Source organism: Condylura cristata, unplaced genomic scaffold (assembly GCF_000260355.1).
Source record: "Condylura cristata isolate star-nosed mole 26May11 unplaced genomic scaffold, ConCri1.0 scaffold00009, whole genome shotgun sequence".
NCBI lineage: Eukaryota > Metazoa > Chordata > Mammalia > Eulipotyphla > Talpidae > Condylura > Condylura cristata.
The window spans coordinates 48567581-48581226 of NW_004567110.1; the positions used below are offsets into that span (position 1 = coordinate 48567581).

Consider the following 13646-nt stretch of genomic DNA (forward strand, 5'->3'; position numbering starts at 1 on the left):
TTTTTTTTTTAAGATTTATTTATATATGCAGACAGAACTGTGGTACAGGCCAGAGGTATGGAGGGGGCGGGGAGAGGATTCACCAGAAACAGAGTGGGGTACAGAACAGACAGATGTATTGAAATATACCGCTGAGGAGAATAGCAGGCAGGCCAGAAGAGGTCTACTGTGCCATGTGGGTTACCTCCCTGGCTGGGGATCAAACTTATGCTGCAGTGGCTGCCATAGTTTCATAGTGCTATTATGCTTTAACCCATTGCCCCACCAGGCAGGACCCTAAAGTAACAAAATATATTTTCTTCAGTTTTTTTCTCACTAGCTCCTTCCACTTTTTATTTATTTTTAACATACAGGATATATGTTATATCCTACTTTTAAAAAATGAATATATAGGACCTTTTGTATTTATTTCAAGGTTGCAAACTATTGTTTAAACTCATGCAGTTGTTTTATATATTTTTTTAACTTGAATACTCTATTGGGTTTTTAATTGTTTTGACTCATGTCAAAGAGATTTTTTGAATTAGTTCCTACATTTTAAAATTACAAGAATTTACATTGAAAATTCAAATTTCTGGAATCACTTGAAAAAAAATCAATGATTTTAAAATATTGGACCTGTACTTTTCTGTGGTAAATTTGGCAGAAGCTAGCACCTCTTGATGGCTGGTGCATTTTCTAATGTGCCACAATTCCATCACTCCCTATCACTTCCCTATATATATATTATACCAGGCTGCTTCACTCAACTTAGATCTGCCATGCAATTTCTATTCAGGGCTCATTCATATTAAATCAACCAGGCAATCCTGGGTTGAATTATTTTGTTTCTGCTAATACTGTGTCTGTTTTTATCTTACAGGAGAAGATGTATGGTCTTACGCCAAGGGACTTCCTCACTTGTTCCGGCAGGGAGGCGTATTCTATAACATTATGAAGAAAACCATGGGTACAGTTAATTTCTGGGCTTTTTCTTAAATAACATCTTTGCTTGAGCTATGAATATTAAAAGATCAAGAAAGTTCAGATAGTATTTCTGGTGTTAATTTTAGGGATGTATTCATTAGCAGCCTATTTATAGCAGATGATTATCTAAATGGCTGCTTTCTGTTATATTACTAAAAATCTCATCACTTTCTTTTTCCTCCTTTCTCATTTAAATTATGTATATGACTATGAACATACTATGAAATTAGAAGCAAATTTGTTTATAATATTGGGAGTATCCCAGAACCAGCTGATAAAGTATTTTTGTTGTTATGGTTTGATAATGATTATTAAATACTTTGGTGCTTTCCGGATTTTAGGAGACAACCTATTTTACATTTAACCTCTTTTCACATTGTATGTGCATTGTTTGTAAACATATGTATTAAGTATATGTGTCTTCAGAGTTTTAAGGTCTTAGGAGAGGTGGTTAATAAATGTGTTTGGGGGGACCTCACATTTTTTTCAGTAATTTAAGGTAAATGCTTTTGGCTCCAGTCTTTATTACTCTGGCTCATTTTGCACTTTCACTTAACTGACTTCTGTAGATATTAAGTGCAATACAACTATCTCATGGTTTTTAGCTCTTCCTTTCACTTTTATTTCTTCTTTATTATTGGCTGTTGTAGAAATAGTCAATTATGTAACAAGAATAATATAATGAACTCCTATTTACCCACCTCCCAACTTTGACAATTATTAATATTATTTCTGTCTCCCTTTTCACCTATGCTGTTTTCAAATTAATTCCAGGTGTAATATAATTTCATGTGTAAGAACTTTAGTATGTATCTTTCAAAATAAAATTTTTTTCTTTTAAGAAATAATTCTAATACCATTATCACATTTAAAAAGTATGACTGTAGTAATAGTGTCTCCAAATAATCCAGTCATTGTTTAAATTTCTTTGACTCTTTGAATCTGAATGAGTCAAAAATGGGGCTTTTATTTGAATTGAGGATCAAAAAATGACTGTTTTTCTTCTCCCCTGCCCTCCTCATCCCTCCCCTCCTTTCCTTTCCTTCTTTTTAAAACCAAGATTATTTGGCATAATTTTCATACAGTAAAATTTGCCCTTTCTAGTCACACAGTGATATGAATTTTCTCAAACCCATAGACAAGTGTAAGCACAGTCAAGATAAAGAATATTGTTCTAAAAAGTTAGCTTGTGCACCTTTGTAATTAATCCCTGACCCTTACTTCCCCGTCCTGCAACCTTTGATTTTATTTCTGTCTCTGTATGTTTGTTTTTATCATATCAAAGTATAATGGTATCATAGCCTTTTGTGTCCGGCTTTAGTTTATTACAAGGCTTGGCAAACTGCTACTGCCTGTGAGCCATGTCTGACCTGTGGCCTTTTGTATATAAATCTTTATTAGAAAAATTACACTCATGTTTACATATTATTTGGCTGCTTTTGCACTATAGTGACAAAGTTGAATAGTTGACAGAATTCACAAAACCTGAAATAATTATAATAGTTCCCTTTTACAGAAAAAAATTGACAATTTTTATTTTAGCATACGATTTTAAGGTTCATGTTTCTTTGCATGTATTATCAGTTCATTCCATTTTTTTTTTTACTGAGTAGTATAAAAATGTATACCATCTGAACAACATTTGAGTTGTTTTCAGTTTTTATCTGCCACGAATAGGGCCATTATATTTGTGTACAAGTCTTTGTATGGACATATGTTCTTACTTCTCTTTGGTTAATACATGGGAATAGGATTGCTGAGTCATATGGCAAGTATATATTTATAAAGTTTCCAGACCATTTCCCAAAGTAGCACTACCATTTTGTTTTCTTTCTTGCACTATATTGAGTTCTAATTGCTCTGTATTCACAGTTGGTAGTATCAATTTTTATTTTTAAGGCCATTCTGACAGGTTAGTAGTACTATCTTATAGTAGGTTTTATTTGAATTTCCCCAATAAGCAATTTCCCTTAAACATCTTTTTTTAATATGCTCTTTATCTTTATTCTTCTTCATTTTTAAATTGGTTTGAGGTTTTTTTTATTTTTATTGAGTCTTAATTCTTTTACCAAATAAGAGTTTATAAAATACTATCTTTCAGTTTGTAACTTGTCTTTCTGTACTCATAAGCACTGTCAAAAATCAGTTGCTGGTCAATTGTGTACTTGAAAGGGGTGAATATATGCAAAATATCCACAAATAATTTTTTAGAAATCAATTGACCATATATATGTTGCTCTATTTCTACAGACTTTTTTCTGTTTTTTTATTCTATATGACTCGCACCAGTACCACAGTCTTGAAATCAGTTAATATAAGCCCTCTAACTCCATTTTTTTTGAAAATTGTTTTGAGTATTTTAAATTGCTTCTATATATGTTGGAATCTGTTTGTCAATTTCTACAAAAGTCTGGGGCTTTTATTGTGATTGTGTTGAAGATGTAAATATAATTTAGGACAGGTGGTATCTTGGCAACATTGAGTCTATTGATTTATGAAAATGTCTTTAATTTCATCAAAATGAAAAATATTAGTGTAGAATTCTTGGACCTACTTTATTAGATTTATACTAAATATTTTGTTTTTGGAGGATGCTATTGTAACGGATCATTTTTAAAAATTTTATTGTTCTGTTCATTGCTATTGCTGTCAGAAGAAAAGATTGGATTTTATGAGTTGACCATGTGTCCTGTGTCCTTAATACACTCTTACATACTAGTACCTTTTTTAGAAGATTCTTTGGGATCTTTTATGTAGATCATCATGTCTTTTGCAAACAAAAGACTTTCTTTTAAAATCTGTATTTCTTCTATTTCTTAATCTTGTCTTACTGCACCATTTATTGGTGATTAGGAGTAGTGAGGGTGAACATTCTTTCCTAGTTCTTGATCTTAGGGAAAAGCATTTCTGTAGATTTTTCAAACATGCCCTTTATCAAATTGAGGACATTCCCTGCTATCCTTAGTTTACTGAAAGTTTATATTCTGAATGGATGTTGTATTTTGTCAGTTGTTTTTTTACATACATCTAGTTCATGAACTTAGGGTTTTTCCTCTTTAGTTTGCCGATAGAGTGGATTACATTAATTTTAAAATTTTGAACCAGTTTGCATGCACATATTTTGTTGAGTGTCTTTGTGATTGTATTCATGAAGGTTAATGGTATGTAGTTTTCTTAGAATGGCTATTTAATCAGGGAAATGTTGGATTTGTAAAATAGAGTTGGGAAGTATTGATTTTCTGTTTTCTGGTAGCTTTTATCATAGTTTTTAATATTCTTAAATGTTTGATAGAATTCACCAAAGAAGCCATCAGTGCTCGAGGTTTTTTATGTTGAACAGCATTTAGATGCAAATTTAATTTCTTTAATGAAGTGTTCTTCAGTTTATCTGTTTTATGAATAAGCTTGTTCGTTTGTCTTCCAAGAAATCTGTCAGTTTAGTCCAAGTTACGATTTTAATGGTGTAAAGTTATTTATTGTGCTTCCTTACTGTCCTTTTACTATCGGTAAGGTCTATAGCTCTTTCTGATATTGGCAGTTTGTACCTCTCTTAATTGCCAATCAAACTCTTAACAGCTTTTTCTCTCAGAGGTTGTCTCTATTTTTTTTTTTATATCACTTTCACATCTGTTCTTTTTTTCTTTCTTATGCTTGTCTTGGATTTAAATGGTACCTTTTTTTCTCGTTTCTTCAAATAGACCCTTAAGATTATTGATTATAACTTTTTGCTTTCTAGTACAGCATGTAAAGTTATAAATTTCTCTCTCAGCATCCTCCCCTTTGGTTTTTTCCTGCTAGCTTTTCTTCTTTTACTTCATTCTGCTTTCTGAGCTGTACGAAAGCTAACTAATGGTTTTTAAATGTTAGTATCTAATGAGAATCAATTACGAGGATCCCAGTAATTTGGGAAGTATATACTTTTGTACAACTGATAATAACTTCCTTCAGAGTGCGTGTGTATTGTGAGTGTGGTTGATTATTTTCTATTAGTTTTATATTTTAAATTGTTTTTCAAATGTTAGCTGTGATATTAAGGTAAGTCATCAGGAAAAAGAATGATTTTTGTACAAATGGTGCTGGGAAAACTGGATGTCCACATGCAGAAGAATGAAGTTTGACCAATACCTCACACAAAATACAAAATAAATACATATATCAAAAACCTAAGTATAAAGGCTAAAAACTAGGAAATTCTTAGAAGAAAACATAGACATACAACTGTTTGACTTCGGATTAAGCAAAAAAAAATTTAGATATGACACCAAAAGTACAAGTAACAACAAAAAAAGTTGATGACACAAAAACATACTTTTATGCTGCAAAGGATACCAAAGTGAAAGACAACCCACAAAATGAGAGAGAAATTTTACAAATTACATATATGTGATAATTTGTATCTAGAATATAAAGAATTCAACAATGAAAAGGCAAATAACCTATTACAAATTGGCAGAGGATCTGTATAGATATTTCCCCAAAGGAAATATATAAATGGGCAATGAACTAATATTCAGCAGCATTAACCATCAGGGAACTACAGATCAAAACCACAGAACAACAGGTTAACTATACTCACTAGGTTAACTATACTCACTAGGTTAACTATAATCAAAAAGACAGAGAATGAGTGTTGGCAAGACTGTAGAAATACTGGAACTATCATATACTGCTTGTGGGAATGTAAAATGGCACAACCAAATGGAAAACAGACTCGAAATTCCTGAAAAGATTTAACAAAGAGTTACTTTACCATCCAGCAATTCCACTTTTAGATATATATGGATTTAACAAAGAGTTACTTTACCATCCAGCAATTCTACTATCTAAAAGTGGAATTGCTGGATGGTAAAGTAACTCTTTGTTAAATCTTCTCAGGAATTTCGAAAAGAAATATACACACACAACAGAAATTAGAACATGAACACATAAAACGTGTACATAAATGTTAATAACACTATTCATAATCGTCAAAAGTGGATAACAGCACAAATATCCATCAGCTGGTAACGGGATAAGTAAGATGAGGTGTATTCAAACAGCAGATGTTAGTTAACAATAAAAAGAAATGAAGTACTGACACATGCTCCATTGTGGATAAACCTTGAAAATGTGCTACATAAAAGAAGGCAGTCCAACAGGCCATATTTTGAATTAATCCATTTTACATGATGTCTCATAGAATTGGCCTGCCTAGAAACAGAGAGTAAATCACTGGGTAAGGGAACAGGAAATGAAAGTGACTGCTAATAGGTCAGGGTTTCTTTTGGATATGTTAAAAAATTGAAGTGATAGTTACATAATTTTAAGTATACTAAAAACTATTCAGTTGTATTTAAAATGGGTAATTGTATGTGAATTATGTCAAAAGCATCATCATTATTAGCGGCAGTTTAAAATTATGGAGTAAGAATATCTGAGATGATGACTTGTAGGTCTCAGTTTCTTTATATGTAAAGTGGGTTTGATAATTCCAGAGCTGGGAGGATCAAATGAAGCCATGCATATAAAGCAGTTAGCAAAGGGTCTCTGGTCCCTGATAAATATTTAGCTGATATTTGTTACTGTTATTAGAACTGAAGCAGTTGCAGAATTATTTATAATTCTTTTGCTAGAATGCCATTTTAAATGAGTCATTGTCAGAGTTACTTTGCCTTTGAAAATACAACTTCTTTGGGATCTCCCTGGTGGCACAGGGGTTAAAGTCACAGCACTATCAAGTTTTTGTCAACCATATAGCATGAGTTCAATCCCTGTCTCTCCCACTGCTCCCCTTAGCAGTGATTTCAGTAGATCTGCCCATTCTGCTCCTCACTCTGAATCTGGTGAATCCTCTCACTCCATGCACCTCTGGCTTGTACCCCAGTTCTTACATGCATAACTTTAAAAAAAAAAAAAACTTTAAAAAATACAACTTACTTGAATACTGAAATTACCATCTCGTTTTAAGACAGACTTGTGTGACAAATCATTATTAGTATCCTGTAGTCAGAGAATCAAAGTACATCTAGTACTCTTCATCCCCAACCCTACACAGATATCCTCCAAAAATTAGAAGGAATGTGCTTCTCTTTATTCAAATCTACCCTCACAGATAAATGGTTATGCACATTTGGACAAATATTGTCTGATAAGTATTAATATTTCTATTAATATTTGAAGAGATAATTTAAAATTAATTGGTGTATACCAATTTACAACAACATGAGAAATTTACAACACATTTAGATCCTTTAACATTATAGTGTTAGATTTTGCTTGTGTTTGAACTATATAAAAATGAAATTATGTTATATACTTTGTGACCTGCTTCTTTTGTGGAACTCTTTTTTTTAGATTTATTCATGTTGATGGGTTCAGTTATAGTTCATTTGTTTTCACAGCTGTGTAGTATTTTATTAACATGATTTATCCTTTGTCCTTATACATTTTTGGATAGTTTCTGGTCTTATGATCAAAGGAAGAATGTAGCACTATTAATATATTTGGTTTTTGGTATGTATCATAATGAATTGTTGGTAGGTAATAGAAATTCTTTTTTAATATTTTTTTTTTTGTACATCATTTATTTTACACTATTTGCTTTCTCCTTTCAGGTGTAGCCTATGTAAAATTTCCACCAGCAATTCACCCATGAACCTTCACTCTCGTCCCTTGTGCTATTTCCTCCCATTTTGATCCCTTTGCCTACTCCCCTCCCTTGCAAAATGCCTCTGATTTATAGCTTACTGCTAATTTTGTTTATTTATTTATTATGTTTTCCCCAATCCCTTACTTGGTTCCCCTATATTCTTCCTATAAGTGAAACCATCTGATACTTGTATTTTTCTTTCTGACTTATTTAATGAGCATAATTCCTTCTAGCTCTAACCATGTGATAATAGAGAAATTTTAAGTATCTTGATTCTCAAAGGGATTTATAAAACCTAAATAATTGTGCTTAAAGGAATTGTAACACTTAAATTATTTAAAGATTTTTAAAATATATTTTTAAGTTTTATTTTCTAATATTAAAAGTCTGGGAAGTTGGTCCTCCCTGGTGGCGCAGTGGTTTAGGACACAGCACTGCAAGCTAGCTGCTTCAGTAAAAGCTCTGTCCCCAGCCCTGGAGGCGATCCACATGGTGTGGCAGATCTCTCTTGTCTCACCCGCTGCTCCCCTCAGCAGTGTCTTTCGTTGATCTGCCTGTTCTACTCACCACTCTTTTCTCTGATGAATCCTCTTACTGCCCCTGCACCTCTGGCCTGCACCCCAGTGCTTCTGTCTACATAAATAAATAAATCTTTAAAAAAAAAAAAGTCTGGGAAGTATAGAAAGTATTGAAAATCACCTATAATATTAAAATATTTGTCTTATATATGGCAAGTTTTTGTATAACTCTAGTACTTAGATTTGCTTCCTACTATGTTTATCATCATACATATTTTACTGTATATATAAGACATCATAGGTTTCTTTTTTATATCAGTATCAGTTGTGGTATATTCCTTCTATCAAGTAACTAGATCATAATTTCCTTAACCATTCTCTTGTTGGAAGCTTAGCTTGTTTCCAGTGTTTCGTTGTAAATTATACTGTGATGAACTTGTGTGGGACTATGAGTTTCTCCAGGGATAGCCAAAAGAAAGCATCTCAGCAGCCTGGAAACAATTACAAAACTCTTGATCTAACAGAAGAATTAAAACTATTAACTGCCTGATTTATTTTAGTTGTTGTGCTATGTGCTTTTCTTACTTATGCCCCCAATAATGGAGTGAAATGAGTAGAATGGAGTGAAATGAGTAGCATGTACTTACTCACTATGTTATAATGATCTTTCTGTTTTCTAATACCTACCAAGCATTCCAGAGTTCACTTACCCCTCATTGCACCTGAGTTTCTGTAGAACTTACTAACATCATTCCTTTCTAACTAGTTTACTTCTGCCTTTATATTTTGTGAAAACATCTTTTATGCATTTTATATTGTGAGCAACTTTCTACTTAACTGTATTTTTAATACAGAAATCTATGTTGTTTTTTTTTTAAAGATTTATTTATTCATACAGAACTGGGGTACAGGCCAGAGATGTGGTGGGTGAGAGGATTCACCAGAGGCAGATCGATGAAGTACACTGCTGAGGGGAGCAGCGGGCAGGCAGGAGAGGTCTGCCACGCCATGTGGATCTCCTCCGGGGCAGGCCGGGATCGAACTCATGTGGAAGTGGCTTAAGCTTCTTAGTGCTGTGCTTTAACCCGCTGCGCCACCAGGGAGGACCAAATCTATGGTTTTTTTAATTTGAAGATCTTTTATATTCACATACATATATTTGGAGTAGATTCACAGTTTTAAAATGTAAGGATATTGGATAGTTTAAAATATACACTCAGCTTTGATATCTAGAGTGAAACAAGTATAGACTTTAGGAATACCATACTGTGAAATCAATTTCCCTATCTAGAAAATAAAGACAAGCTGGCTTTACAGTTCTTATTCTCTCCTGCTACGTTAGTTGATCATGAGAAGTAACTTGCAATGAACCATTTGAGGAATAGCTATAATTCAGGCTTATTTTGGATAGTTCTGACCTACTGGAGGAGAAGAGTGCTGACTTAAAATACAACTATTTCAAGAAATTGAATTGGAAAATGCTCTTTTTAATTTATTTTGACCAAGTGTCAGTTCTGGCAGTTACACTAAAGTCACAGTATATTAATCTTAATCTTCCTAAATGTACCCTAATAATGCTACATTAACTATGAAGTATTTTATTTTGAAAAGATTTTTTTTTTGGCATTTATGAAAAAGATAGACCAAGCCACACTGAAAAAACAACTTTTATTTGTATTTTATAATACAGTAGAATTACATAGGACTTGTAATTCAACACTCTGTGCATCACTTTGCCATTAAGGTATTTTTGCTAAGTTTATACTTAGAATTTTAGTAACTAAAAGTATATTTTCTTACTGCTTTCCATTGTGTTTTCCTTCTAGTTCTGAGCTGTTTCAAGCCCCTTTCTTTATTTTATAATACGCTAATGACATATCTCCTTTTTTTAAAGATTGATTTCTATTTATTTATGCATATAAAAACTGGGGTGCAGCCCAGAGGTACAGGGGTTGAAAGGCAAGAGTGGGGAGCAGAACAGGCGGACCCACTGAAGTACATTGATGAGGGGAATAGTAAGCAGGAGAGGTCTGGTGCACTACGCCAGTCAGCTCCTTGGCAGGGGATCGAACTCATGTTGCAGTGGCTGGCAGTAGCTTGATAGCGCTGAGACTTACCCCTTGCACTATCAGGGAGGCTCCTAATGACATATTTCTAAAAATATTTCCTAGGGAACTAATTTAAGATATATGTGGAAATTCCTTTTTTTGTTGTAGTACTAAATTCTACTAGTAAATATAATTTATAGTTAATTTTGTTTTGAAAGTTGTTATCTAAATTGCTACTGAAAATTCACTATTTCAACAATAACTATCTTTATCATACTTGTAAGATTTTAATATGTAAATATCTTTTTTCCTTCTCTAGGTATGGCTGATGGCAAGCATTGTACTTTTCCGCATCTACCTGGCAAAACATTTGTCTATAATGCTTCTGAAGATAGACTGGAGTTGTGTGTGGATGCTGCAGGACATTTCCCCATCGGTCCTGATGTTGAAGATTTAGTTAAAGAGGCTGTGAGTCAGGTTCGAGCAGAGGCTACTACAAGAAGTAGGGAATCAAGTCCTTCACATGGACTGTTAAAACTAGGTAGTGGTGGAGTAGTGAAAAAGAAATCTGAGCAGCTTCATAATGTAACTGCCTTTCAGGGAAAGGGTCATTCTTTAGGAACTGCATCCAATAGCCCACATCTTGATCCAAGAGCTAGGGAAACTTCTGTTGTAAGAAAGCATAACACAGGGACAGACTTTAGTAATAGTTCCATTAAAACAGAGCCTTCTGTATTCACAACTGCTCCTAGTAACAGTGAGCTTATTCGAATAGCTCCTGGAGTAGTAACAATGAGAGACAGTAGGCAGCTTGATCCTGATTTGGTTGAGGCACAGAGAAAAAAATTGCAGGAAATGGTTTCTTCTATTCAGGCTTCAATGGACAAGCATTTGCGGGATCAAAGTACAGAGCAGTCACCATCTGATCTTCCTCAAAGGAAAGTAGAAGTTGTGAGTTCTTCTGTGAAGTCTGGAAGTCTTCAGACTGGTTTACCTGAATCTTTTTCTTTAACTGGTGGCACTGAAAATTTGAATACAGGAACAACTGATAGTTGTGTGGCAGAAGCACTGGGAGCAGCACTTGCCACAAGGTCGAAAGCACACAAGGGAAGTTCAGTGGAGGAGCCTGAAGAGATGGATAGTCAAGATGCTGAGATGACAAACACAACCGAGCCAATGGATCACTCTTGATTTAATAGAGGTTAATAAAGGCAGGATGTTTATTGTGAATATGTAATATTTGTTGGCTGGGCCACATAACTTGATTAGTCATTAAAAATCTTGTACGTATATAATTCAAAGATTATATCTTGTTATTCAGTGCATGATAGCAAGTGTGTGATTGGCAATAGCTTTTAATATACTGCTGCCCAGGCTGGCTCTGAATTCCTATAAATTAGTTATTAGATCTGTTGAGATGAATTTCTTCCATATATGTGGCTCATTGGAAGCTCTTTGTAATTTTAATTCCATGAAAGTCTTTCATGTTCCAAACATGAAAGTTCTCTTACAAAATAGGTTTGATTTCTTAAAAATGCCTAAAAGTACAAGGAATAAGGAAGAAATGAGATTTTGCTAATGTTGTCATCAAGCTAACCATCCCACTTATTTATTAGTGTCAAAAATTTATGTAAATTTGAAAGTTATCTGAACTAAATTGTATCTTAGAATTCATAAAATGATTTATTAGACACTGGGATCCTGACATTTTTGTGAAAGTAAACACATGCATAGAGAGATGTATTCTTGGTGAAAATATCTTGAGAATGGAGTTTGTAATGATACAAGATTTTCTGAATGAGCAAAGTTAGGGGAAAAATATCTATTCCAGAATGATAAAGTCAAGGTGATTGATTTACTGTTGCTGTCTGAGCCAACACAGCCAATTGTGTGCTCTATTGTTGATAATATGTTACCATTATTTTTGAATCCTGGGCTGGTTAAAAGTACCACCATTTTTTTTTCTTTAATCTTGCAGAAAAGTTGATTGCAAAGTGTGGTAGAAACTATTAAAATAATGGTAGCAGTAGTTAATCTCTAATTTTCAGTTTGACAGATTCACAGAGAATTTATAAATAAGAATTTATCTTTATGAATGAGTTACATTGTTCTACAATTTTGATCAATGGTATTTAAGCTTGTATATGCTAAGTGTCTTTGAGCCCCTTTGAACCAAAAATGTTTCCTTTTTTTTCTTATGGACGCATAAGATTTTCTTTATTTGTTGGCTTCATTTGGATTTGGATGCAAATTTTACTGCATCATACCTTGATCAGCTGAGTATTTGCTTAAATAGTGTATTCATCAAATTTTTAGTACCAGTTTCTTCAAGAAGCAGCTTTTGTGCTTATTCCCTTAAAGACAAAGAATGTTTATCCTGGGATTGGTATTGCACTATTATATCTGATTCTGCAAATCTGTAACCTGAAATGTACATTTCAATTCATCTTTTTCCTCTGTTCACTGAAATTAAGTTGAATTTGAATGGATGAAAGACAAAATGTATGTTAATACAATCTCTTATCTTAGAGCATTCAAAGCCTGGTTGTCTCTGATTGCACGTGCAACAAGATACAGAACTGTGTTTGCATTCTCAGAAAATGTACACCAGAAAGTATATAATCAGGTGTTTTACTACAAAAGGAATATAGACAGTAACTTAACTGTGTTTCCAAATGAGGGAGGTTTTGGTTTTCTTTCTATGAAAGTATCTCTGACTAAAATTCACTTATTAAACAAACTACTCCATTTTGAATAAGGAAAGAATGAAGAATCTAGACATTTTGCAAGTGATATCTGAGCAAAATACATATTTGGCTTAGTCTTTTCACATTATCACATTTAAAATCATATTTTTTTTGATTATTCCAAATTTACTTTCAAGTATCTTTACATCAGAATAGCAGGAGAATTTAGAAATACAGCTATAAGTGATATTTCCCTATAATTTATATAGATGGCTTCTTTGTATTAGTCTAAAAACTACAAATGTCATTAACCACTATAATTTTTGGCTTTTTGAGCCTTTGAAACCTACTCCCTCACGTCCTTTTTTTTTTTATTCTTAACTTAAATAAAGGAAAATGTTAATAAGCAATTGCACTGCTTCCAGATAAATTATATAATCACATTTTTAAAAATATTTTCATCATCACCTGTGGCTTGATATGTTCAGTTAATAATTAATAAATATATTCTCACTGCAGAAAATAAAAATATCAAACATTTATTTCCTTATAGTATTAAATATTTGCATTTAGTCAAATTAGAATGCATTGGTGGTGAACATGTCATTAACATACAATTAGAACAGGGCTTAGTCCCTGACAATGCTATTAATTTCCCTTGCCACTGCATTGCTACTTTTAAGCCAGTTAAGTATGAATATTACAATATTATAATAATAGTCTGGGTTCTCCCTTAATGAAAATAAAAGGATTGATTCTAAGAAATGGTCAAATCTTTTAAAATCATTTTAAATCAACT

General features: G+C 33.0%; 1 protein-coding gene across 1 annotated transcript in view; it reads left to right on the forward strand.

Moving 5' to 3' along the window:
* The window catches only part of VCPIP1 (valosin containing protein (p97)/p47 complex interacting protein 1), a 23525-nt gene extending 12135 nt beyond the window's left edge, over positions 1-11390 (forward strand). The window contains exons 2-3 of the mRNA XM_004679825.2: positions 863-949; positions 10480-11390. Of these exons, the coding sequence (XP_004679882.1) occupies positions 863-949; positions 10480-11351 (959 nt within the window). The 3' untranslated portion in view covers positions 11352-11390. The remainder of the gene's footprint in view (positions 1-862; positions 950-10479) is intronic.
* Positions 11391-13646: the final 2256 nt, after the last annotated feature.